Here is a 27,904-nt window from a genome sequence, read left to right on the forward strand (position 1 = left end):
TCTTATGAGACTTCTGAGAGGTTTCTCATTACAATATCTCACAAAAAGTTGGAGGCGAGGGCCCCAGCTCAACCAAAACTATACCATCCCATTAAGGACATATCTCACACATTGACCTATTGCACTTGGTTGCCTTATCAATGCTATGAGACTGCATACATATTGAAAACCCAATTTTATCAGAACTGAACATAATTTGGTATTCCACCCTCTTACTACACGTATAGCTTTTTAGAATTAATGGAAGACAAATAGTTTGTCTGCCCATTGAAGGGCGTGACTCATGAGAGAAGAGGAATCATGTAAACATTCAAGGCTCGGTCACACAGCCCAAAAGTCACGTAAACGCATGAATCACGCACGAACTTCGAGCCTTACGCGATACATGCGCGATTTGCGCGTTTCATCAGTTTGTCTGACATGGAACCTTATTGTAGTTGTCCGCCAATGTTCGCTGGATCGGCGCTTCACGCGATTCCAGGTTTTGAGCAGCTCAAAACTCGGCTTCGCGTAAGAGTTTACGCAGTATTACACTGTTTTACATAATTTTTGCGTAGTTCTTACGCAGACAGTGTTTCGAAATATGCGTGGAATATCGTGAAAAATATTGTGAAAATGTTGCTGCTATCGATTCATACTCAGTTCATCAGTAATAATGTGCAGATTATGCGTGGTTTTCCGTGGACCTTTCGTCATGCACAACCACATATTCGCCCTGTTTGAGGCCTTTGCATGCCTACAGTGTATGTGCTGAAAGTGCGTGGTTTGTTAGTGATTTTTGCGTGATCTTTCCGTAGTTCTTGCGCAATTCATCGGTGATTTTCATCGCATATATCACCAAAAAATTTTGCTGAACAAGCACGCACAACCAAATTTCATGCGTGATTCATACGTTTAACTTTTGGGCTGTGTGACCAGGCCTTTATGCATCAAAAGCTCAATTAATGTTTGGCAACTGTTCATATGCCTGGCCTGGGGATAGCATTGCATATTATGTACATGTATGTGTAGATGCATATAGACTTCAGATGGAAAGGAGGGGTAAATGTTGGCTCTCTTTCAGAGAGGTGGCTGATTACCAAATATTTCAGTGAATATGCCTGTTACCATAGCAACCTCACCATTATGTTGTTTTGAAGAGTACAGGATTTTTTGGCAACCTTACTCAGTTGTTGCACTGGATCAGGACAGGCCTGTTTCCGTAGATCGTATCGCCACCTGCTCACCAGAAGGGTCCTATTTAAGGGATGGTATAGTATTGGTTGAGACCTGGCTTCAGGTTTCTGAATTTTTTCGTGAGATAATGAGAAATCTCTTATGAAATATAAGAGAGCATGTAATTCCAAGAGGAGTTCAATGTTTATTTGATGAAAATTGCTTTTAAATTGACTTGAGATATCCAAAGCAAAGCAGTTACAAAAGGTTGGACCCAGTTTTTATGAGGATCACCTTGTTTTACCTTGTTTTTTATTTTGTCCGCCATTCCAAAACTGATTTTTCATCAAATAAACTGTAAATAGTATGCTCTGTAACATTTCATAAGTGGATTCTTTTTAGTTATTTTGCAAAAAGTTAAAAGCTCAATCCTGTACAAATTGTACTCCACAAATACTGTACATACAACCATCCCTTTAATGCTTTCATGCTTGAAAAATCACACATACACACATACACACACACACACACACACACACACACACAAACTATAGTTTATATCATCTGAAAAACCTTTCAAAACTTTGCTGAACTATGTCACAAGACAAAATTCAAATTTGGGGTTGAAATCTTTTATGTTGAGGCCCTTCTGCCTGTCAGGCGACAATATCCCCCTTATGTTTTAAAAGACTCTTTAATGACTCTTTAATGTTTTTGCTGTCAAGTATAAGAGGTCGTCATACAGCTCTCACAGGAAGTGGATAGGATGTGAGGTTGAATCCACCCCTGGGAATGTTTGATCACGGGGTTTTTCCCAGTCTTCCTTGGAAGATAATGCCATGAGCTTTCGAAACTGCCCAATGTCATGGCAACCTAGTACATAGCAGAGAAAAACCTTCATGTGAGAAAATGCAATCCTCTTTAAAGAACAAGCCCACAATAACATTTGGGTAGACTGAGTGAATGCAGAACATACACACATCAGTGAAAGTTTGAGGAAAATCAGACAATCTGTTCGAAAGTTATGAACTTTTAAAGTTTCAGTGCTGCCATTGCTGGATGAGAAGCCCACTACAATTTCTGAGGTCACATGTATAGAATAATATAAAGAAAATACAAAAGAAAATTCATCATATTTTCACCTTTCTAGCTTAAAGGGATTGCACAGTTTTGGTTGAGGCCTAATTTCAGGTTTCTAACATTTTTTGGTGAGATAATGAGAAACCTCTTATGAAATATGAAAGAGCATGTAATTCTATGAGGAATTCAACATTTATTTGATGAAAATTGGTTTTGAAATGGCTGAGATATTAAAAAAAAGCGTGATTCTACTAAAGTGTGGGACCCACACTTTATTACTATCGCTTTGTTTTACTTTGTTTTTGGATGTTTCAGTCATTCCAAACCCGATTTTCATCAAATAAACTTTGAATTCCTCTTAAAATGGTATGCTCTGTACTATATCATAAGTGTTTGCTTGGTATCTCGCAAAAAGTTAAAAGCCCAATTCTCATCTCCACCAATACTGTACCATCCCTTTAATAAAAGAGGACTTGTCTTGCCTCTTTCAGAAGGCAGGAGTAATGACATTACCCTTGACATGTGCATAAAATATGTACATCAGTAAGAAATAGTGGAAATTTTTACTTTGAAAAGAAAATTGTGGAGTTCTTTTTCTTTAGGATCTATATCCTTTCTCCATGTATAGACACATACCATGGTATCGCCGTGGTTCGTGCGAGTGACACGGACATCAACATCACCAACCTGAAGGGTAGGAAGTCCTGCCACACGGGCATCCGCAGGACAGCCGGCTGGAACATCCCTGTAGGGTTCCTGCTCGACAGGGGCTACATGGATCCCGTCGACTGCGGTGATGACATCAATGCTGTGGCCCAGTTCTTCAACGAGAGCTGTGCCCCAGGTACTGCAGATGGGAGGATGTTCACAAATTTTTTGCTCCTTACTGAAGTAGTACACACAAACAAATGAACAGGGGAATACATGTGCTCCTAAGATATAATACAGATAAGCATCTCTGAAGTGTAATGCATTGAAATTTGACTAATAGAAAGAAGAAATAAAATCTGTCAAACTTAAACCTTCATCTGCTTTGAGAGACAGGTGGCACAAAAAAGACCATAGTGTTTTACACAAGTAACTGTCCAAAGTCCATGACAGAGAAAGGGTTAACAAAGATGCAGGCCTGCAGTCACAGGGATAATGAGCCTTACAGTGTACAATGTGTATCTCTGTACTTTGTATGGCAGGTGCCTTTGAGGCTTCAAGGAACCCATACGGAACCAACCCACAGAACCTGTGTGGTATCTGCACCGATCCACAGTGCCCGCCAGATTCCAGCGAACTCTACAGCAGCTACGCCGGGGCCTTCAGGTAATGTCGAGCAGATGTATGCTATGCTTACACCATGTTCCAGGTGGCCGTGGCACCCGCATTAGCCCGAAACATAGTGCACTATGTGCATGTGTGATATACTCCTTTTCCCTGCCCCCCTTCGTATATTAAGGTGCGTTCGAGCGCTCTCCTAAAGTGAACTGTACCGTTCCGTACCCGCGCCAGAGGAGCGCTCGAACGCTCCTAAAGTGTACCGTACCGTACTGTACGAGCCAAAAGTGGACCACTTCCCGATGTGCTCCAAAAGCATACCAAAGCGTACCAAAAGTTTGCTGTAAAGCATGCGCGTATCATGCGCATACGTCACAATGCAAAGAAATCATTCTCTTTGTTCGGGACAGCTGTAAGTAGTTCAAGCGCCAGGGGAATGACATTCTTGCTGCAAACAATCGTAACCTTTTCTAAAAATAACTTGTGAGGTACGCTTTCTCCACAGAGCGCTGGAACGCTACAAAACTGGCACAGTTTGGTACGGTACGCTTTGGTTTGCTTTAGAACGCTCGAACGCACCCTTTGTCTTGTTCATTCCCATCCATGCTCCACTGGACATAGGCTGTAGCTATCAGTAGCCGTTGTCACAGTGTCTGGATAGGTTTACACTTCACATATTTTCAGTCACATCCCACTACAGACCTCTCAAGTTTCGTTACGACCTATTGCTGGCATGTTTTTCGTTCAGCCCCTTTTATCACAGGCCTGCTAGGTTTTTCATCAGCATCATCACTGCCTTGGCAAATTTGTTGACACTTAAAAACAATCTGATGTGGCATTCACAGCAGTCATGGCCTGTCTCGTTTGCCCATCCCATCCCCCCCCCCCCCCTTTCCTGGTTGTCTCATGTCCACCCTGTTTTGTCTGCAGTGGCCTGAATTGTGATTGCTATTGCCTGCTGGAAACATGGTGTAAATGTGGCGTGAGAAATTGGAGGTTTAGAGCAAAGGTTTGAAGATATGAAAGGGAGAAAAGATTAAGAAGATGGAGTAAGAAAAGAGAGATAGAGTATGAACTTTACAATGGCTACCTGTACTGGAACTCTCGGGTAATGACAAAAATAAGAATACTGAAGATTTAGGAGTGTTTGAGGAATGGATTTAAAAATGGATATCAGGAGAAGAGAGGATAGGAGAGGAGGTGGAGGAAGGATGGGGAGAAAACAAATGATGGGAATAAAGATGGGTATGGGGGTAATGGAGGAAATCTGTAGGAGGAATGAAAGAAGGGAAGATGTTTAGTGGGAGGAAAGTTGGAGGAGGATGTTGAAGATAAAGGGAAGGGGAGAGAAGACTTACAGGGGAAAATATTCACAGGTCAAAGAGTTTCTCAGGCCTCGAATATCTCCCTGATCCGGGTCATGGTTAGTTTGAGCCTTCTTGGCTCTCTTATTTTTGAAGGAAGCATCAAGACCAGTTTGAGGCATCAAGCCCAATACCTGTTATGGTTTGACATTAACCAACATTGGTTTGATTGGTGTTTCTTTGCAGATTTGCAGATTCTAGAAGAGCCAGTCTTAAGCTTTCTCTATCTTTTTAAAATTCATTTTAATTGAGAGATATGCATTCACTTCCGAAACCCATCTATTCCAAATATAGAAATAAAGTACACACTCAGGAAAAGTGTGTACTGATGAAAAGAGGCTTGAAGTTCATTTAGAGTTTAGTCAAGTACGTATTAAATTTCACCCAGCTATACCTTCTGTTAATAAATGGGACAAAGTACTAGATATGAACTCCATGGAAACCACTATGAAGGGATTCTTAAAATAAACTGAAAGTTTGTACATCACTGATTAATATGTTCTATTCATAATCAATAATTTCTCACCCAATTCCATCATCCATGTGTACCATATGGTACACATATTGTACACTGCATTTCTTCTTTCTACTTCATCCCTCTCCTTAAAGCGCATAGAGACACCACGGTAGTGATATGCGCTATATAAACACTGTGTTATATATATATATATATATATTCTTTAGAGTAAAAAGTAAGTCATATATGAAGAGTTATATTACTAGCACTCCACATCTGTAGATCTGAGAATGCCTATGTCAGACCAAAACAAATTTTTCTTGAAAAAAACAACAACACCCTTTAATAGAGACAATTTTTCAATCGTTTTATGATCCCAACCTTTCGAAATATATTCAAGAATAGTTGCTCTTCCAAAAATATCAAAAAAATAACTAAAAAATTGACTAGGCTTTCCCTTTATACCTGTTTTGAATTCTCACCGAAAAGCAGGTTGTGTGACTTCTTCTTGGTTTTGTGAAACACGGTCAGATGTAAATTCAATATCTGAATCTCATTCAAACTGTACACTGCTCGTATTTCCTGGCTTTAACCCATTGAGGACGGACTGATTTTGCTACAACACGCATTTCCCGTAGACACCTGCCTGAGTATGCTCAGGACTCATCCTCAATGGGTTAAATGCTGTGAAGTGATGAAATGGCATCATCATACATTGCCTTTGAATACAAACATATATTTCACCTTTGAGCCACTACCAATAGAAGCATCTAATTCAGTGGAGTTATGTTGTGCTTCTAACCTTCAAGGTTGTTACTAGACGAGGGCTCCCGCATCATGAAAATCAATGGTATCATTGATTGCATCACACAGATAGTTCATCTGCAGGAGACTGTGGGAACTGTCCTGTTTGTGTTCAGTATTTAACTCTTTATGTGCCATTATGGAAACCCCCTGTGTGCCATGTTATTCGGAGACACCAACATGGTCAAAGAAAACATTCTGTATTTTTTAATCTATGTAGCTTTTCATAGATTTGTGTTAAAGCTGGACATGTAGTGAGCAAAGTTGTAGAGAAAACATCAAGCCTTGCTTTGATGTAAATTGTTGGTCAAATCTATGTTTTTTTTTTCTTTCAAATAATCAGTAGCTACATTACTGTAAAGCATAACATTTGCACACAAAACAGTGGTAGAAACTTAGACTTTACACGCAAATCCAGTAGGAAACACCAATTGTCAGTTAATCACCACATACAATGCAAGCTAAATATGAGAGGAACAGAATCGCAAGAAACACTTTCATTACACTGTGGCATTTGGCTATTTATCAATTGGTTTGAGCAGGTTTCTGCATTTGAGCAGAATATGCGAAGGTTGCATGCCGTCAACTGAGTCGGACGTGTGATCGTGGCACATAAAGAGTTAAAACGAGGGCTCCCACATCATTAAAATTAATGATGTCATTGATTACAACACACATATAATTTCTCTGCAGGAGACCGTGAGAACTGTCCTGTTTATGTTCAGTATAAGCTTACAAGTTGTATGATTCATTGTCCATTGCTTTTCAACAAGTGATTCATGAAGAGGTAATAATAGAGAAACCAAAACAGACTAAAAATGGCCAGATGTTTGTGTATAGATTTCAAGGAAGAAATGCACTGTGTAGACTTTTTGTTGCACTGCAGTACATAAACAAAACCAAATATTGAGCAGCATCTTAAAATAGGAAAAATGTACTTCCATGCAGTTTGCAGCATACAAACTGTTCTCTATAATGATGCATAATCAGATAGTGATATACAACTTGTACAGTGTTTGATGTGATGTATACCACTTTTTCATCTATTCTAAAGATCTGTTGCACAGGAAGGAAATCTGCTGTGTTTTGATTGTTGTCTTTAATATGGACATGCTATGATTAAAATTTGCGAGGCATGGTCAGCCTTCTGCAGCTTGCCTGTGATTTTCATCATGTCCTTGTTTTTATTTTATTTTTTTATTCTGTTGTGTCAACACTTCTCAATTGTTTTTCTAGTTCCTTGTGCAAAGTGTGCAGCAGGCTGTGTTTTTTTTTCCCTTCGTAGATTACTTTTCCATAGTTTTGATATCGTGTTCGGATGCTATTCTCCATTTTCAAGTGTCAGATTTTAGATTACAGAGTGAATGAATGGGGCACTCTCTGATATATCATATTGCGTGTGCACTTTGTTCTACGCTTTGTCGTACCAAGATTGATGGCATTTCGATTGGGGCACAGTTGTGGCATGAATGCATTTCATTTGTTCAGCTGTGTCGCAAGAATACTGCAGTTGAACCGTTTAGTCATGAAAGGGTATTGTGCAAGTCGTGTTTCTCGTTTCCCACCCTACAGTCGTAGCAACAAGAGCTTTAAGTTTGTGGCTATTTGTGCCAACTTCTGGTGTATCGATTGTACTGTGAGATACACACAAGGCCACCCACAGTCCAAGGTGAATGAATTCAAGTGCCAGACATGGACACAAATATTGCATGTCCCACAAACAAACACACACACGGGACAAAAAGGTGTTTTGTTTTGTTTTGTTTTTTGTCACTCTGTATCTAAAAGTGACCCTGTAATTCCTGTTTATTAACTAATTACTTTAAATTTTAATTCCACTATGATTCGCGTACAGTGTATAGTATTTTGCGGGTTCATTGATGGAAGCTCACGATCCCGGATGTTTATACATTTTCTGTAACTCAACATTTTCATCGTGGAAAAGGACAAACATGTGGGTAGGAGTCAACACAGCATACTGGCTCATAGACAAGATTGTGGATTTTAAGACCAATATTTATCTAACCTATTCTTAAAACAGTTTACAGATGTTGCTGAGGTGACAAACATTTTAATCAGAGAGACTTCTCAACTTCACAGTGCTGTTGCTGAAGAAATAGTTCCTCAAATCAAGGAGAGAATGTTGTTTGTACTGTTCAGTTTCATAATGTAGCCTCAAGACTTCTTGTATCTGTCTATTGAATTTAAAGACTATGTATAGTCCTGAGTATACTAGGGCAGGTGTCAATAGGAAATATGTTTAATACACATAGCAGAATCAGCTTGTCCTCAATGGGTTAATTGCATTTCAAAGATGAAACTTGCAAAAGACAAGAAGTAAAACTTGAATTATATGAGACCTTGTTATTGGTACAAGCAAACAGCTGTTAATCATGACCTCCTCATGCAGACATTTATTAGCATATTATTTCCATAACAATTTGAGCAGACTTCCTAATGGCCTGTTCTTCCTCTTGTACAATGCGTGCCAAACATGTTGGGATTTTTGCAAGAAGTTCGTACCGTAACTCCCCTTGCCCCGTGCCAGGCAGTACGAGGAGCGAGAGGAAGGAATTCGCGCCATAAAGAGCAAGATGTTGAATCCTGATAACATACATGATTGTATTTGCCATAAAGTACTTTGAAACTAGCATGTGTTTTGTTTTTTGTTTTTCTGCAGAACAGCATTTTTAAGGAACTTTAACAAGATGCAAATGATTGATGGGTTAGTTAACACGTGGATGTTATTAACTAATCCAATCTGACGACATAGCTTTTCCTATTGGATAGCTAATTATATTTTGTGAGATTCTTTTGTTTTGTGTATTTTTTCCCCTGTCTTACTGACTCCTAATATTTGCTGTTGTTGGTGTGGTTTTTGTCTTCCCTAAAGCCTGCTTCACTGCTGGCTACACAAAGTCATTTTGAATTTGATAGTTTGGGAACAATTTCAGTATATCATGAGAAAATCACAAGTTGGGCCATGGAAATTGGTGAAAGAGCATTTCAGGGGTTAGTGTCAAAGTTGTGAATTTCAGTCCTTGTGTGATTGCAATGTTCCAAAATCTTCTCCCAAATAACATGGATGGCATTGAAGCGGCAGAGCTGCAGTGTTTGCTCCATAATAGAAAGACCTGAATAGAGGATGAAGACTCCACCGTTATTGCCACATTAAATGCAGACATAAAAGGGACACGTATGCAGATCATATTATTGGTATGCCATTGACTTTGGATGAGGAACTTTTGGGCTTGCAATGTACACGTATGTTTGCCTCTTTATGGTGGCTGTAAAGGTTTCAGTCATGAAATGTTATGATAGGGATGTTCTCTCATCAATCCTCTATTAAAAACAAAGAGTTTTCAAAAAAAATTTATGTTACAGATTGTTTTGGTTTATATTTTTTCGTTTTTTTTTTAAAGTTGTATCTGAAACTGCTAGAATGTAAATTTTATGCCGTTATATTTTAGTTTGTACATGACAATAAAGTTGAATCTAAATCTGAATCTGAGAAAAAAAAAGAAGAAAGAAAATCCATGTACATTGATTCAGTGTACCAGAAAAGTAACATCAAACTACCACTGGTATTGCTGGCCTTTCTGGTTTTCTTATTGGAAGTCCATCACTGAGTGTACAATATGTACTTGAGGAAAAGCTCACAATGCAATGTAACTTCTTAAAGGTGCATAGTCCCGGTGGGCGCTGTTGATGATACTGCCAATCACCATTAGCATTGATACAAAGTTTGCCAAAGTTGAACTGTCATCAAGAGCAAAGCGCATCAAGGTGTTGCTAGGTAATCGCATCACGCATTAGCATTGATACGAAGTTTGCCAAAGTTGAACTGTCATCAAGAGCAAAGCGCATCAAGGTGTTGCTAGGTAATCGCATCACGCAATCTATAGTAATGCCAGGGTGCGTGCATATGTGACCGTGCACCTCAAAACGAACATAAAGTCGCACACACTGATTTTGCGTGAGGACTGAAAATAAGTGAAATGGTTCAACCTAGCCGAACTTGACTTTTTCATATTTTCTGAAAGAGTGGGTCTTCTTTTACATTATGCTAAAATTTGGTATAATAAAACGGGCAGGAAAGTGTTTTTTTTTTTTAGCAGTTCATCTCGAACATTTTTGGTAGAATAGTGTGATTAGGTGTGTCTTTAGAATTCCTTTTTCATTTCTGAAAAAAACTTGTCCACACTCTTCACTTTCAACTCTAATAGCTTTTGAAAGGATAGTGCTACTGCTTTGAAAGTTGGCATTAATTATGGACAGAATGTGTTAATGAGGCATGCTTAATTTCAGTTTAATCTGATAATCCTTTCATTGTTGTTACTCTGGTGGTTTACTTCCTGTTTTTTGTCCCATTCATGGCACAGCCAGCACGGTTTGGTAAAGATTAAGCGCTTGAATAGACACTGTACTTCAGAGCCTCTTTTCTCAGTTCACACTTTTCCTGAGTTTGTGCCTTCTTTCCAATATTTAGATAGGTTAGGAGAGTCCATTTGATTTGAGTTATACATCATTTTAAAGCTTAAAGTCTGCTCTTTCAGAATATGGTCTTAACTAAAAATTCATGTCTGGCGACTTTTTGTTTGTTTTGAGGTGCAGGGTCACGTACATATGACATCAAGTAGGTCTGACAATAGTTACACATAATGACAAGATTACAAAATGATTGTAGACAATGGTTACATACATTTGTAGATATAATCTAAACTGTTAAAAAGTGGTGATCAACAGCCTGTCAAAAATGGTGCTGGCAAAGAGAGCTGCACTTTATGTTTTGATTGGTATGCTTTTTTATGCTACAAAAATAGTGTATGTACAGTGTAACATAATCATGATTGCCATATTAATATGCCTCATTTAACATCTTTCCTGTTTGGCACAAGTCTCAATTCCTGCTTGGAGAGTCAAAGCATATCCAAAGAGTGTATAGCTTGTCCAACACTCCAATCTGGTTCTTTCCTTGGAGTTACCCTTCAAATGATTATTATTATTTTTCTTTTTATAGCCACTTTCTTCTGAGAACTAAAGGCAGCTCTAGAGCTCATGGAAGCCCTATACATGTATCTCTCCCATAGTCAACAATTGTCTAAAGTTACCATCTTCAGTGCTGAAAAGTGTTCGATTGTGTACATTGTAAATACCCAGACTCACGCTTTCCTTGTGAAATATGAGTATTTCACCGCTTATCATATTTTGTTTGAAAATATGATGACGTTCATTACTGTCGTGAGTTCACATGCCTTCTTTGATAAGTACCTTCCTTAATATTGTTTCTTTTGTTTCAAAACTTGATGGCTTCCATTATCAGCTAAAGTTCACAGGCCTGAGTACTTTGGTACTGTTACTGTTACCTTTTGTCATTATGGTGGGAATGTGTTTAACACCCCCTACTTGTAATAACAATGCTAAATAAACATATAACCCCAAATGTACTCATCAAGTCAACCCTGAATGTAAATTTTAATCCTAAGTGTAATAACTGAAGACAACCCTAAATTTTATACATTGCAACCCTAAATGCAATAATCAAGTTGGTATATTACATTAAGAGTTGATGCTACATTTAGCATTGCTGTTGCACATGTACCTGTTTAATGTGAGAGAGTCGCCCCTAAAGTGATTGTACAATGCTGAAAGTAATATTTACCCCAAATGTACAGTTCGACCTCGAAAAAAACTGTGGCAACTGAGTGCATAAAGGGTTTTACTGTCTCTATGGATGAAATCAGAACTACATGTACATAAATATACAGTATGTATACCCATAGGAAAAATACACAGTTCAATCAATTCCACTTGAGATATTAAAGTATCATGTGTCATTTCCTCTATAATCCTGTTTTAACCATCAACATCATGTGTGTACACAATTTCATGTGCATTTTGTGGTGTTTGTTTTGTGAGGATTAAAGGTCTTGTATACATTGTATATAGTGTGGGGATTTGAGGAGTGGGACGGTGTGCCCAGTTCAGGTATATAATCGAGAATCCCTGTAACAAATTATGTGGTACAGCTTATTTGTCACTGATCTGGAAACTATACATAGACCGAAAAATCCATCTGTCCGGAGGAGTCTTGTATCATTTTTTGACTTTTGCGTCTTTCTTCCGTGTCGGAGGGAATTCCATGAAGCCAGACACATTCTCCGCCGAACATATCCCCGGTGATCAGATACAGACCAAGCTTTCAGTCAAGGCCATACTGTAAATGCCAAAATTGTTGCGGTACATTAATTTTCGCGTATTTCGTGCTACTTCTGGCTAGCGCAAATTCTAAAACCTGTGAAAATATCTCCACAATTCTCTCTGTACATTTTGAATGGGTTGACAATTAAGCACCGCGAATTCAAGAACCCTGGTATATGTTTTGAGCCGCTCTCTGCAAAAAATTAGTCATGCGAAAATATCAGTGATTACAGTACATCAGGTGCCTATAGTACCGGCACATCCCCATACACAGCTGAAGAATCTTAGCTGGAGTTGACTTTTACTGATGAGCAGGTGCTTCAATGCACATACCGGTACCTCGGTGTTTGCTGACTGATATGATCGACAGGTGTTATTTGTGGTTTTGAATGTACCCTGGTGGGCACTGAATGAATTGGACCACCCTTGATTCCCCACGCTACCAGGGCCCTGTTGCATAAAAAATGCAATCAAACATGGATGCGTAAGTCAGAAAATTAAACATAAGTCAGGTATCACCCAATCAAAATTTAGTATTCACAGACTTACATTTGATTTTTCAGACTTACGTTTGATCTAAACTTTAATGTAACAGGGCCCAGATCTTTGATCCTGAGTGAGTGAACTTTATCCCTGATTTTGCCACAGGTGCCTGGTTGAAGAAGCCGGGGATGTAGCCTTCATCAAGCCTGAGACCCTTCAGGAAAACACTGGCCTCCCTGCCGGAAATGACTGGAACAGTGGTCTTAACATTAGCGACTACCGCCTCCTCTGCCCAGATGGAACTCGCGGGACGATCGACCAAGCGGAGACCTGCAGCCTTGCCAAGGTGTCATAGCTACTGTGTCCTTGAAAATCAAGTCATTAGTGTGACAAGCTAACATGAACATAATTGAATAAAACTGATTATAGAGTGGTCAAAATGAATGGATATTAAATACACGTGTATCTAGGTTTTTTGAAATATATTGCTAATAGATAAATCCTGAGATTTTTTCAAGAAAGTTATCAACTTTAGTATTTATTTGATCTTTTTTTTTTGTTTGTTTCATTTTTGCCAGGCTCCTGCCCATGCCGTGGTTACCTCCAGCACCAAGCCCAACGAAGATATCATGGCCTTCCAAGATGTGCTCCTGGATGCGGTGGTGAGTGTGCAGGGCAATCCCTGGTCTCAGGTTGTCCTGGGCGAGGAAAATTCTGCGAGGCTGCAGACAGGGTGCATCTTTGTCATCTACTGTAAGAGTGGAAATTTTCGCGGTGTTGAAATTTTTTCATATTTCGTGCAACCAGAGACTAGCGCGAAAATAAAAGCACACAAATATTTTTGCTTGCCATATGTGACCCACGACAACGGTTTCAGGCAAAAGTCGCAAGAGCAAATTCCTTCCTTGGCGAGGTACAAAAGCAATGCGAAACTCTTCTTACCCGGCCGAGCGCGAAAAATTTGTCGCTCAAAAATATCCTCTTTTACAGTATCACGAGAAAAGGTGATGGTGTCACATAGCATAAAAAGACACGAGGTTACAGGTCTATTTAAAAAGATATTTACATCGTCTTTACTCTTGACACTGCGAAGTAGGTAACTCGTAGCATGCCTGCTTTTCTCCTTGTGCAAAAAAGACGGGAGAAAGAAAACCTAAACAAAGTAATATTTTGTTTTCAATCTTTTCTTTTTTGTGAAAGGCATTATTTACCATTTGCAGATGAAACAAAAACCGGTGGTTAGTGCTTCAAAATATTTTCTAAAATGTGAGTTAGGGATAGAAACAACTGATGTAAAAATGTTAATTAGTATTGGCAATGTTAAGTATTGTTAAAAATACAAAATGTGAACAACAGATATAATGGAATTGCTTCTAGAGTAAATCTTGTACAGTTATGGTTTTGAGAAAAATGCTGATATTTCCGTACAGTGTATTTATTTCAAGCTTTATTGTGAAATATTACTATTGATGGTAGAATGTTTTGTGGTTGAACTGACCTAGACATATGCGTCAAGTGTGGTAACTCAAACATTTTTTTTAATCACTTCTCTCAATGGTAAACACTCCCTTTAAGGTATCATATGTCAGTTGTAGTTCCAAAGCTCCTGAGAGGTGAAGGAGGTTGAATCAAAGTTGAATTTGCAATAGACACAACAGGAGATGTTGTGATATGCCTATCATATTGCTGTTTCTGTACTTTCTCTGTTTAATGTGACTGTATCACAGTGTGGATTGCAAAGGTTGGTCCAACCAGGGAGTTGTTACAGAGATGGAGTGGCAACTCTTCGTAATTCATGCAAACACATGTTTGGGATGAAGGCGTTACAATGGGATGTCTAGCATTCCACTACGCTTTGAAGTCATGCTTGGCACCGCTCTAGTTGCAAGACGAAGTTCGGAGACGAAGAACGCATTTCACCTTACGTTGAATTACAAGCTTTATTTCACCGTAAAATTTTAAATGAAATACTCAAATTGATTTAGAAAGTTTAGGAAAGAATTCAATATTATAAACTTGTATTTCTAGTTTCTTCGTAATGCGCAAATCGAAATGAAATGAAAATTGGGTCCTCTTAAAAACCTGATATTTTTCTATAATGCACACATTTCCACATGTAAGTTTTCTATCTTTCAATCTGGGATATTTTGATCTTTCAAATAAAGTACTTGGTACTCCACTAAAGCGTGTTCCAGTGTGCTTTTGAACTTTTTGCTGTTAAAATTGTCAGTTTTGCACTGCATTTTGATTCGCTGCTCCAATTCAAGCTACACAAATCCATTGTTGCCATTGCATTAAAAGAGAGAGCGAATTGCAGTAGGGGCAGCCAGGTATTTATAGATGTGAGAGCGCTAGTCCCGATTAGTGATGCTCTCTTTTGTCAAAGCACCTGGTTTCCACCTGGAGTTAAGTGCATGACTTCATAGGAGAGTAGGAGTTGTCTCTCCTTCTGTACCACCTTCCTGGTCCAACTCTGAATGTATGACAAGTTTGGATGGATTACTGAGTGCTGATGAAACAGCTTTGCACACTGAAGTATCAAAAGTGCCCAGGAACATATTAAAGGTTCACTCTTTATGTGCCATGGTGTAAATCCCCTGTGTGCCATTTTATTCTGAGACTGCAACATCATCATGATTTCAGAAAACATTCTGTTATTCAAATCGATATAACTTTTATACATTTTGGTTACCCTGGACATGCAATGAGCAAATGCGAAGTTTTACTGTGATATAAAGTGTATGACAAATCTGTAATTGTGATTATTTCAAATGACCAGTAGCTGCATTATTGAAGAGGCATGACTTTTGCACACAAAACAGTGACAGAAACTTATAAATTACTCACAAATTCAGAAGGTAACACTGCTTGATAGTAAATCAACACATAAATGCAAGTTACATGTGATAGGAATTGAATCGGGAGACATGCTTACACTGTACCTTGTACTGTGGCATTTGGCAATTTATGGATTGGTTAGGCCGCGTTTGAGCAGAATATGCAAAGTTGGCGCGCTGTCGACCAAGTCGGACGTGCGAACGTGACACATAAAAGTTTAATGAACCAGAAGACTCAGCTGTTGGGAAATGCCGTCCTTGCATGTCAATCTTTAAATGCCCTCTTGTAAATCTCTTTATATCCCAGGCTCTATTTGGCGCTGATGACAACACGAATGGCTTCAAAATGTTTGACTCTGGAGATCACAACGACCTGCTTTTTAAGGATTCCACCCAGTCGCTCCAGAGCCTCAGTATTCCCCAGACATACCGCACCTTCCTTGGCGACTATGCCAACACTATTGATGGTAAGTTGTTGTGGACCCCAGTCTGATTGGGGTGATCTATCTTTTGGTCTACTCCCACTTCACCTTATTTAGCCATTAGTCTCAACCCAGCAAACCTTTTTGGCCAATATTTTACATTTTCTTTGTTGGAATACACAACTGAAATTTTGTTCTTACAGTGGTATTTCACCTGGTTCTTACGCATACGTGTACATTTCAGAGCAATAATCGACAGTTCTACAGGCATAGAGCATAGAGCAATTTTTGGCTTTTGAATTTTCATCCCTTCTCCATTGTCTCGTTATCATTTTAATGCATTTTTTCCACCATCTTTCTTCCGACTGCCTACATTGGATTGCAGGACTGAAAAGGTGTCCGCCAAACACACTGAGATGGTGCACCACGTCCATCGACGAAACCCGAAAATGTCGTAGCATGAAGGCGGCCTTCAGCGCGGCTGGCCTCACCCCGGAGCTGTCCTGCTACGAAGAAGGCGGCGCGGAGCTCTGCATTGACAGGCTTGCTTGTACGTCAAATCCATCTCAATAAATGATGCACATCAGCCGCCATACCTCAAGAAAATTAAATCATCATGATTTTGTTGAGGAATGATGACTTTCTGATTGTTCAATTTTCAGACTGCGAAGTATTTTTCAGTGATATGAAACTTGTGGAATATACCGGTACACGTTTACACTGTAGTTTATAAAATATAGAGAAACAGCAAGACATGTTCCAGTCAAGAGACAAACACACGTTTGCGTAAATTGGCTTCAAAATTCAGATGCTGTCAAGCGTGCCAGAAGACAGAAGATCTAGGATGACAAATCCAACTGTCGACAACAGATCATAGTAATGTGTCTCTTGAAAACCCATTGACAGGATAGTTTGATTATTGAGTCTGTTTGCATTTAATATATACCTCACTTTTTTGTGTTTTTCAGCCAAACTGACTTTGCTTCGTATTGTTGTTGTTGTTTTTTTTCATGCTGTTCATCTGGTATAAATGGAAAGATATCTGGCACAGTTGTATGCAAAGAAACTTCCTTACTTGACATTCAGTGTATTTGAAAGATGTGTTTTACGTACTAAATTAACAAGTCATACATTAAGCCCTTTCCTGTGGTGAAGGTGGGAAAATTCAAAAAGAGATTACCTCTTCTCAACTTTAAAATGTCAGGCAGTAACATGAACATTCGTCAGACAGATTTTTTATTTTTTATTTTTTATTTTTTTGCTGTTTTTATTTTTCTGCGCTTTTAGATGAGGCTGTTTAAACCCCACTTTTCAATTTTCTCATCTCCAGCTGATGATGCTGATGTCCTAACTGTCGATGGTGGAGATCTCTATACTGGTGGGCGTGAGAAGAAAATTGTGCCGGTTGCTGGTGAGGATTACGGAGAAGGCGCTGCCAGCTACTGGGCCGTGGCAGTTGCTCGTGTCGGCACGGAGTTCGGCATCAACGATCTCGAGCAGCGACTCTCCTGCCACACGGGCATCGGCAAGACGTCGGGGTGGAACGTGCCAGTCGGTCAGCTAATCAAACAAGGCGACATTGTGGTTGACACCGGCTGCAATGTCCCTAAAGCTGTAGGTATGTGTAGGTGCCATGTCATAAATTCCAAAATGCAGCACATGTCAAGAGTCAAAACCAAAAGCCCTGATTTGCTTGTCTGAAGAGAGGGGAATTCTACCCTTTAAAGACCATTTACAGTGTACAGAATGTCCCCCCTCCTCCCCCCCCCCAAAAAAAAAATACAATTGGATTTCCGCATTGATAACTTTCAATTTGATAAATCTGTCTGAATGCTATTTCAGGGTCTAAAACATAACATCTTACCAATTATTTAGATAAACAACAACAACACTTTTTGGTTGAGTCAGTTTTTTTTTTTTTCAGTCCAGTTCTTTTATTCAACACTTGGCATAAAACATACAAAGATACATCGCAAAATAAGACAATACAAAGATCATGACACTTGTACAGAAAAAAAAAGTGAGTGGTCACAGATAAATGTAGATTTCTGTAAAGTGTGCCGTGGGTCTGTTTCTTCTAAGTTTAGCACAAGGATGCTCTTGGAACTGCATGTTAATGCCTGATTACAGTGGACAGAACTTTGAGAGAAGGGATTCTTGACATGTTCACAAAGATCCTCTTGTGAATCGGATGGGGTTTTCTGTAAGATACATGTACAGTGTGTGTAATGATAGTTTCATATCCTGAAATAGTACTAGAATTGATTCACTGTTTTTTTTAAAGTTATTTTTGTGGAAGGTCCCATTGTCATTTAATTTGTGAGGATACACTGTGTACATTGAGTGGGAAGGTTAACAAGACTCGGATATTGACCGATTCTGTGACGCGCTATGTGTATTTTTGGCATGGGCAGCGCCATTACTGCGGTGTCTCAGCTGACCACCCCCCCCCCCATTCTCCCACCCCTCTCCCTACATTAGCACGCGCACGGAATGAAAAACTGATGCATGGTTGCTTTAGCCAATAGGCGTCTCGTACTGAGTGAGCGAACACTTGCTTAGTGCGTGAATCTTTGTTACAAGTGTGCGATAAACATGTTGCCCGGGGGATGGGGGAGAGGAGGGGGGTCGGCTAGGACACCGCAAAATGAGCTAATGGCTGCGCCCAGTGCCACAAATTGTCTGCTGCTCTCAACAAACCGGAATCGGTCAATATTCAAGAATCCCTGCAACGCATTGTGTACGGCTTTATCACTATCCTCTGTTCGTACACACACAGCCAAGGAATCTCATCTGGAGTCGACAGTAGATTTTTGATTATTTTCTTTTCAAATAACCAGTAGCTATATATGTTATTGACCAGTAGCTATGTTATTGTACATTCATGAATTTTGAACACAGAACAGTCAATGAAGCCTTGAATATACAGTTCGACCTCGATTATCCGGCCATGTTGGGACCGGCGCTCATCCGGATAAGCGAATTGGCCGGATATGGGAGACACAATGTTAATGTATATAGCTGCTGTCCAAGCTGCCGTCCCAGTGCACTGGCAGCTAGGCAGGTAGCGTACCCCGCAACGGTGGTGTAATTTATGCTAGCCTGCGCAAATTTTTTTTGAGGTCCCTTACTTTTACGATGATAATGTGGTGTGAATTTATGTTAGTTCTGTCGGGAATATTGTAAGTAAATCGTGTGAGTTTTGTAGAAATTTTAATTGAGTTTAAAGTCACTGTTTTTTCTCGATTTTTTGATGAAAAAAAAAAGGCCTTCACTGCGTGAACGCGTCCGGAAAATAGAGATTTCCGGACAAAAGGAGGCCGAATAATCGAGGTCAAACTGTACACGAAAATCCAAGAAGAAACCATGCTTGATATTCAATCACCAAACAATGCAAATTACATTGTACATGTATGTGAAAGGAACAGAATTGTGAGTGAAAATTTCATCGTACCGTCCTGGCATTTGGTGATTTACAGTATCAATTGGTTTTTGCGAGTTTTTGCATCATGAGCAAAACCTACCAATAACCCATCACTGCCTTGAAAGCTGAGTTTGTGTCTGGAAATATTGTCTTTCTGCCATCGCATCTCAACACATACACCATCTTTTTGTTCTGTCCAGGGAATTTCTTTTCACAGAGTTGTGCGCCCGGTTCCAAATCCTCCAAGTATGACCCGAACGGTGACAATCCATCTAGCCTCTGCGATCTATGCATAGGAGAGGGTGCGGACAACTGTGCGAGGAGTGCTGCGGAGCCCTACTATGATTACTCCGGTGCTTTCAGGTGGGTGTGGCGCAAGGCCCTGTGTGCCTCTCCCTTATTCCCAAGTCATATCCAATGCAAAGTGGCCTATAAATCTGAAATAACTCTCTTTCTCCCCATTCGTATTTCACTCCTTTTTTTTAGCTCACCTGAGCTGAAGGCTCAAGTGCGCTATTGCGATCGCTCTTCGTCCGGCGTACGGCGTGCGTTGTGCGTCATCCGTCGTGCTTAAACTTTTTACATTTTCATCTTCTTCTTGAGAACCCCTTGACCGATTTTCACCAAACTTGGCAAGTAGCATCCCTAGGGGGATTGGATCTCAATTGTTCAAGTGGGCACCATACCCCACCTGGGGGGCCCCCAGAGGGGCCAAAACCCCCCAAAATTAAGGAATCTTAAAAAATCTTCTTCTCTAGAACCAGAAGGGATAGAGCTAAGCTAATACTATGAATTAGTACATTGATGATTGTAGTTTCAAGTTTGTTCATGGCGGAATCAGGGGTGCCCCCCTTGGGACCCAGGGGAAAGGGGTGGGAAGGGGTCCTAATGGGGCCCAAATTGTACATTTTCATCTTTTTCTTGAAAATGCCATTATGAATTTTCACCAAGTTGGCAGGTAGCATCCCTAGGGGGAAAGAATCTCATTCCCATCAAATGGGCACCATGCCCCACCTGGGGGGCCCCAGGGGACCTAAATTTGGACCGAAATTGTAAATTTTCATCTCTTTCTTGAAAACCCTATCACAAGTTTTTACCAAACTTGGCAGTTAGCATTCCTAGGGGGATAGAATCTCAATTCCATCAAATGGGCACCAACCCTCACCTGGGGGACCCAGGGGGCCTAAATTTGGACCGAAATTTTAAATTTTCATCTTTTTCTTGAAAACCCTATCACAAATTTTTACCAAACTTGGCAGGTAGCATCCCTAGGGGAATAGAATCTCAATTCCATCAAATGGGCACCATGCTCCACCTGGGGGCCCCAGGGGGCCTAGATTTGGACCAAAATTGTACATTTTCATCTTTTTCTTGAAAACCCTTTCACTAATTTTCACCAAACTTGGCAGGTAGTCCCATGGGGATAAGATTTCAAAGTATTTGAATGGGCATCATGCTTTCCTTGGGGGCCCCAATGGGTCCAAACCTCCTAAATCATTGAATATTCAATAATATTTTTCTCTAGTTCTAATCAAAAGTGATAGGGCTTTAAGTCTTTTTTTTACCCAAGCTGCATAATCCAACATTCTATAAAGTACAGTGTACTTGGTAGGTATTTTTTACCAGTGTGATGGAATATGTAAATGGATACCATGCTCCCACTCTCAAAGCTACCTCCACCATAAGTTTCCAATGTTCTCAGGTAAGAGTGTTCAAGAATGCATGGAAGGTGAAGTTGCGATACTCAGGTGAGCGCGTGACCCCCGGGTCTCTTGTTTCTTTTCTTTACCTGTGTTATCAAAAGGGCCGTATTTTTCACTACTTCATCATGTCGAAATAAAAAATCAAAATCAACATATTATTTTGGTTGTTGTTTGTTGCAAGGAATGAAGAATGCTAACAGGGATTGCAGTACCGGTATATATACCTGTAACCCATGAAATATAATTCTGTCAAAAGTCTTGCCACATCTCAGTCAAAGGTATGATGTTGCAAGAGAAACTTTATGATGGCCATCTTTCTTGGCTTGTGTTAGGCAAACATACTGGTACACATTTGTATCTACAGGGTTATCTTGCATTGCATTAGATTGCACAGCATGACCGATCTGTTGCAACCGACTGAAAAATGGCCCTTCATCGACAAAAGCAACAATTATTCAGCATTTCTTAACCCTAACTAGGCTGGGCTATTTAGGTACACTGTAGTTGATGCATGAGACCTACATCATAATCTACAAGATTGTGTCATCAGATTTTTTGAAACAATCAATTTCTAATTTTAATTAATTTATTATGCAAATTAAGCTCAAGATCATATTTTAGTCTAATTAAGAGCATTGAGAGTCTAATTTTTGATCTGTAAATCTGTTTTAGCATATTCAACAATTGCACATCACAAAAACTTCCAAAACTCATTTCAATTCTTATATATTTTATTGTTTTCAGAATTTCGTATGTATTTCTTTGTTTTTCAACTTTTGTTTTTTCTTTGTTTTTTTATTGAAAATTGTCACTGACCACTTTTCTACCGTAACTAGCATAAAATTAATCAATGTACGTGATTAATATTAAAAAAAAATGATCAGGTTTATATGACTTTCATGACAGAGCACTGTTTTCCATAGGAAATGTACACAAAATCACAAAATTGTGCCCATTTTGGGGCGACATTCCGTTACAAAAATGGGCGTGGCTTTGCAAAAGTATGCACGAACGTTGCAAATTTGGTCTCAAAAGTTTCGCGAGACTTGAACAAACATAGTCAAGAAGCCCGGATCGCTACGAGGCCTTCTGCCGTTACAGAATTGTAGCACGAAACGTCAAGGGGGGCGGACTCCACCCCCTGACCCCTTTAGGGTTAAAATGACATGCTGCCATTTGATACACAGTGCAGTCATAGTACTCAGTAGAAGTGAAGTAGTCATCCCAAAATTACGAAATCAATTTGTTTGCTTGCTTTCATTCATGGATTAAAAATAACAAATGTTGTAATTTTACACATGCAGTACCCGAAATGAAATGATCGGAGTGTCAGGTTTCTAGACATATAAATATCATGACCATTGATACAATAATTACAGATTTATGTTTATGTTTATGACGATGAAGCCATTGCGAGTGCACGGGAAATTGATAGTATAATGTGTGCATCCTATAGTGTTTGTTGAAGCGAAACTCGTCATGATTATAGATACACTTCTACAGTTTTTCAGTTTCGACTGAATCATACAATTGTTGTACATACATGTGGATGTACATGTGGGACTATTTTCACAGTTGAATCATCGCCCAGCAAGTGTCCAAACCTCCCCAAAAACTGTGGCAGAAAATCCAAAATCGAGCATTCCGTATACCTGTAGATAGCACCCACTGATGCTTCATCGTTATTCACGTTATTCCATTTAAACACACATTTTTTCAATGATTGTTACGAATTTGTTGGGGTTCGACTGACAAATCCTTCTTGAATTATTGCAGACGGTGTAGCAAAGCATTCTGGGATATGTTGTCAAAGGTTAGAAGGTGAAAGAACTTTGGAATGACGTCGTTTATATGTCATTTCTTTCACTACGGGATATCCCGTATATGGCCCCTGCGGCGTTTGGACGAACTACGGAATATCTTGTAGATGGCCCGATATGGGTTAAAACACTGAATAATTTATGCGTACTTGCATCCATGAATTACAAATTGTCAATCAGTTGAAATGAAAACTACAAGAGTTGCCAAGTCTCCCTGATTCTGCAGGAGTCTCCCTGAAAATGTCGAAATCTGTTCATGTCTGAATAAGAGAATATTAAAATTTCCCTGATTTGGGAATTAATTTTGCCCATTGAAATGCATGTAACACACAGATATCCCCATGATTGCTGTATGGAATCTCCCTGATTTGAATGTGGGAATAATGGCAGACCTGAACTAATCAACCTAAGTATCCATATTAAAAGTTTGAATGATCAATCTTTACCTCACATTGATGAGAAGTATAGTTGTACAATGGATTGGGTGCTCCTGTACAGAGTTCTTCTCGACCTAGAAACCTTAACAAAAATTTACCTTACAAAGATTAAACTCCACAATAAAAATTGATTCAATACTCACTCTGAATTTGGATGATGTACTGCAACATTGCACTGTACATTTTGCCTTACTACTTTTCTTTTTCTCAATAAGTGTTTTAGGATAGCATTTCTCATGAACAAACTTGCCCGAAACACTCAAAACCCGATTCTCAACCAAATAAACTTGTGGTTGGCATAATTCTGCCCGTAATTATAATGGCCAAGAAGCAGCGCCATCTATAGTTGTGTGTTAATATGAGTATGTGTGGTGTCTGGTACATACTGTTTGTGTCAATAAATGTTTGAAATGTTGCTGATTTTGAGTGATTTCATGGTTTCGTGACAAAATAATTGTTATTCTTAAATTTTCTTTCCGTAATTTGACAGATGCCTGGCTGCGAGTGCAGGAGACGTTGCCTTTGTGAAGCACACCACCGTCCCTGATAATACCGATCTCCAGACCCCAGGCCTCGGCTGGAACGACAACCTCCGCAGCGTCGACTACGAGCTGCTTTGCCTGGATGGAACGAGGGCGCCAGTCGACCAGTGGATGTCCTGCAACTTGGCCAAAGTTCCGTCCCACACTGTGGTGACCGCCATCGGCAAGACGGACAGTCAGAAAATGGAGATTTGGAACCTGCTCAACCAGGCTCAGGTAAAGATTTTTTTTTTTTCATTTGATCTGCACCTGTTTCCAGAAAGGTGCAATGATATTCATATCGTATTTCTTTCTTCTCTTTCTTATTTAGGGATTTAGGGCTTAAAATCTGATGCACACAAATATGATACATGAATTAGCATAATTAGTAAGTACTTACAAAGTACTTTCAAGTATTGAGCCAGAATGCTTGTAACCAGTAGACATGGTTGTAGTGTTTTGTTTCTTGCCCTTGATTTTTCTATTCTTTTATTTACTTTTCATATGTACACGTACTTGCCAGTTTAGTCATTAATTTAAACTCACATATCCTTTTTTTTTTTACAAAACAAAACATCTGTACAATTATCTGTTATCAGGACCTTGAATTTTCTTATGGTGTTGGCATCTACGCTCTAATGGTATGGAAGCTTTACATTTCACATTTTTGGCATTGGACTTGATAGACAAATGGATAATTTGTTTCTATTGTAAATATGTACATGTACATTATGCTGCTAAAATCTTTGGTATTTGTGATCATTAATGGTTTTTATCGTACTTTTGTGATCCCCCTCTTTGCCTCTGAAATGGCCATTAAGGAGCAATTTGGCAGTGACACTGGAAACCAGTTCAAGATGTTCGATTCGGCAGACTTCGGCGGTAGCAACCTGCTCTTCAAGGACTCGACCGAACGGCTTGTGGAGGTGGGCAACCGCGACACATACGACACGTGGCTGAGTGAGGAGTACCTCACTGACCTCGAGGCCCTCTACTGCGCAACAGGTGGAGCTGGGATGACGGCACAGTTTTCTATCACCGTGATGATTGCGGCCATGCTCCTCCAGGCCCTGTGGCTGGGCGTTTTCCGTCAAGAGTAGAAGAGTGTCTCTCGCAAATTCTCTGGCTGGGAATACGCTGGAATGTTGAGGGGTTGCTTGTGGGCAACTGGAATTCGATTCTATTCTTGTCCATTCAATAATTCATAGGTCAACATTTGATGGAAATAAATTTGAGCAAACAGAGGATGTGTTTTTGTATCCAAAATAAGAATTTATGGGTCAGGGGAAAGGTCCTGTGCACACCATTGACAAAGCCCCAGATCAATTTGCCACATCCTCCTGTCTCTCCTCTTATGACAATTAAGAAAACACACAAACAAACAAACACTCCCCGAAAAAAAAGAAAGATTTTTAATCAGGGTCCTGTTTTGTAGAAACGTTATCAATAGCAAGTTATGATAGTTGTTATATGCTACTGAAATCGTTGTATCTGATTGGCTGAGAGCAAATTTGTCATAGAAATGTGGCAGTTGCCATGGATAACAAGTTTTATAAAACAGGACCCAGGAATGTATTTTATGAGCAAATGAAGGGTTTGATTGCAAAAACCGATAAGTCCATTTTTGAAGATTTTGAAGTACGATTTCTGTCATAAAGTACAAAATAATACCTTTTAAGTGATATATCAGTCACTTCATATAAAGGTATATTTTTTAAGTTATGGTCAAAAGAAGCAAAAATCTTCTTATTATTCTCTTTATTTTTCTTGACCTTTAATCGCATATATCTCCATTTGGCAAATATGGACTTATCGGTTTTTGCAAACAAACTCTTCAAATGTTTTAATAGATTTCAGACTTACTGTGTTAGGCTCAAACTTTATCATGATGTAAGCATTCTCTATGCAGCCCCTCTATCTCACCCACATATGAAAGCTCATTCCCAGCCAGTCCTGTATGATGGATATATAACTTTTTGGTGGTTGTCGGCGTCAGATGCGTCACACTATATACGACCTATAGAACGATAGTCGGCATGAGTCTATGTCACTTTCAACAGACCTTAAACAATGTTATGATAAATAGGCTTGGGATTTGTTTTTGAGTTTGTCTATTAAAAATCTTCATACCAAGATGTACACCTGCGGCCGAGCCATCATCACTGTCACTGTTTCATGTTGGGATCTCACCATCTCTCCCTTTAATGCCATGCGAAGGAAGATGAAAAGATCGAAGAAACAAAAGAATTGAAAACGACAGCTTTGGGCTGTAAGCATGATACACAGAAAAAGCAGGGACAGTGATCTCCCGGCCACAGAGATGTACAAGTATAGTACTTTTCATTTTGCAGTTCATGCTGTATATTTTCTCGTGATGGATTTCCTTTCGTGTATTGTAGCTTTAACAGCAAAATGTCATCTTTTTGTTTGTTGTTCATTGAATCCATAGATGATGCACTATGACTTGTTTTTTTTTTTGTTCCCTTAATTTTTTTTACATCTTTCTTGAGGAATTTTTAAATGAATTATAATGTTTTAACCACAGAAGATTTCAAGAATTTTCAGTTATTATTTCATCATATTGAAAACCACGATAAATTGTCACATGCAATTGAAGTACATTGTATGGTGTAATACTAAGTAGCAAAGGTACACTGTAAATGTGGAAGTTTTTGCGGTGTGTAAATTTTTACTCATTTCCCCCGACCGGAAACTACAGCAAAAATAAAAGCAGATGAATATTTTTGCTCGTCATATATACCGCCTGATTCCGCAGATTTGAAAATATGCAAAAATTGATCCTACTTTAGAGTGCAAAAAACCACTAGTGAGAATACACGTATATCCAACTTTTACAGTGTGTAATTTGTTCTTCAACAAATAATGGAAAACATTAAAATACAAGAAAATACATGTATTAGAATTGCAATGTGGATTCCACAATGGAAAGAATGAAGATCAGACATCAGAAGTAGGTCCATATTTGCATTGTAAGTGATTTCTTACCCTATAGAGGACAAGCTGATTTTGCGACAACACGCTTCTCCATTGACACTTGTTCAAGTTACTGTAAAAGTGGAATCAACATTTTCACGTGACTAATTTTTCGTACTTGGCCGGGTCACAAGAGTTTCGCGTGTTTTTAATTCCGCGGAATCTAGACGTCACGCACAGGAACATATAGCAAGCAAAAATATTTGCGGGCTTTTATTTTCGCGCTAGTTTCTGGTTGCGAGAAATGCGAGAAAATTTCAACACCTAGAAATTTTCCACTTTTACAGTATTGTTACTTGTATTATGCCTGGGATAAGACTTCTCAGCAGGTAAAAGATGCTCTGTTGCTAAACTGACAGGGTACAAACACTCTTGAGCAAAGTCCCTCATTACCCAATCTGCAGTTTTTTGATGATTACCTTTTTGTCTTCAACATTTTTCAGGAAAGTTTTATTTTGTTCCTCTTCTTATTTGTAGAAGCTGTCTATTAAAAGCATGCTATGTTTATTTTGTCTTCTATTTCTCCAAAGTGGTATTCATGTAAAAACTAACCAAGTATTCATTGGTTTGCTACAATTTTTTTTCCCCCTACTAAAAATGTATAAAATGAAGCATGCTGCTGTCTGTTCATGTAAATGGTATAATGTTTTCTTTCCATAGGGATGAATTTCTTCCTTCCTTCCTTCCTTCTTTTCATATGAATTTACTGATGTCTATCAAAAAATGGTCTGATGAAAGTGTCATAAATACAACATAAGTCTGCCTCCAACTTACGTACATGTAGGTAAGAAGCATAGTGTGCGTATCTGTAGAGGACAAAGCACCTGCCAATGTTCTTAAATGTGGCACCCTATTTGGTAATACCAACAAAATGATTGTGTAGCCTTTCATGTTCTGCATTCACTTGTGGTGAACATTTAACATTGCTCTTTTTTC

At 39.2% G+C, this 27,904-nt stretch overlaps 1 protein-coding gene across 1 annotated transcript in view; it reads left to right on the top strand.

Annotated features, from left to right (window-relative positions):
• Nucleotides 1-25,558, top strand: part of LOC139718385 (melanotransferrin-like) — a 45,714-nt gene extending 20,156 nt beyond the window's left edge. The window contains exons 4-13 of the mRNA XM_071629854.1: nucleotides 2,864-3,079; nucleotides 3,426-3,549; nucleotides 12,976-13,156; nucleotides 13,389-13,472; nucleotides 15,955-16,114; nucleotides 16,455-16,619; nucleotides 17,400-17,687; nucleotides 19,694-19,856; nucleotides 23,944-24,211; nucleotides 24,796-25,558. Of these exons, the coding sequence (XP_071485955.1) occupies nucleotides 2,864-3,079; nucleotides 3,426-3,549; nucleotides 12,976-13,156; nucleotides 13,389-13,472; nucleotides 15,955-16,114; nucleotides 16,455-16,619; nucleotides 17,400-17,687; nucleotides 19,694-19,856; nucleotides 23,944-24,211; nucleotides 24,796-25,074 (1,928 nt within the window). The 3' untranslated portion in view covers nucleotides 25,075-25,558. The remainder of the gene's footprint in view (nucleotides 1-2,863; nucleotides 3,080-3,425; nucleotides 3,550-12,975; nucleotides 13,157-13,388; nucleotides 13,473-15,954; nucleotides 16,115-16,454; nucleotides 16,620-17,399; nucleotides 17,688-19,693; nucleotides 19,857-23,943; nucleotides 24,212-24,795) is intronic.
• Nucleotides 25,559-27,904: the final 2,346 nt, after the last annotated feature.

The sequence above is a fragment of the Diadema antillarum genome, unplaced genomic scaffold, assembly GCF_040938485.1.
Source record: "Diadema antillarum isolate AM-2024a unplaced genomic scaffold, OU_Dant_1.0 scf00000093, whole genome shotgun sequence".
Taxonomy (NCBI): Eukaryota; Metazoa; Echinodermata; class Echinoidea; order Diadematoida; family Diadematidae; genus Diadema; species Diadema antillarum.